General features: G+C 66.5%; 1 protein-coding gene across 1 annotated transcript in view; it reads right to left on the minus strand.

Annotated features, from left to right (window-relative positions):
• The window catches only part of GRIN1 (glutamate receptor, ionotropic, N-methyl D-aspartate 1), a gene marked incomplete at its 5' end in the record, with an annotated part of 17,470 nt that overhangs the window by 3,615 nt on the left and 13,479 nt on the right, over window positions 1–376 (minus strand). The window contains 2 exon segments of the mRNA XM_010835825.1: window positions 5–44; window positions 229–376. The exon segment at window positions 229–376 is cut by the window's right edge and continues 12 nt beyond it. Of these exon segments, the coding sequence (XP_010834127.1) occupies window positions 5–44; window positions 229–376 (188 nt within the window).

Below are 376 nucleotides of genomic sequence, written 5' to 3' on the forward strand. Positions count from 1 at the left end.
TCGCCCATCATCCCGTTCCACTCCTTCTTATTGCTGTTGTTCACCTGTGGGGCGACACCGCCGGTGGGGACGCGGACACCGCGGGCCCCACTCCCCATACAGGCTCCCGCCCCGACCCATCTCAGGGGTCACCCACTCCAGACTCCTCCCAGGCTCAGGCCCCGCCTACAGAAGACCCTCGGGGGAGCAGGACCCGGTCCTGCGCCGGCTCCTAGGAACCACTCCTACCCGCTCCTGAGTGCCGAACTTGCCATCGGCCACCAGGTGAACCTCGTACGTGAAGTTCATGGTCCGCGCCAGCTTGATGAGCAGATCGACGCAGAAGCCGTAGCAGCACTGAGGCACCGTGTGGCGCGCTGGCGAGTGGGGGCGGGAC

The sequence above is a fragment of the Bison bison genome, unplaced genomic scaffold (genome assembly GCF_000754665.1).
Source record: "Bison bison bison isolate TAMUID 2011002044 unplaced genomic scaffold, Bison_UMD1.0 scf7180017845572, whole genome shotgun sequence".
Taxonomy (NCBI): domain Eukaryota; kingdom Metazoa; phylum Chordata; class Mammalia; order Artiodactyla; family Bovidae; genus Bison; species Bison bison.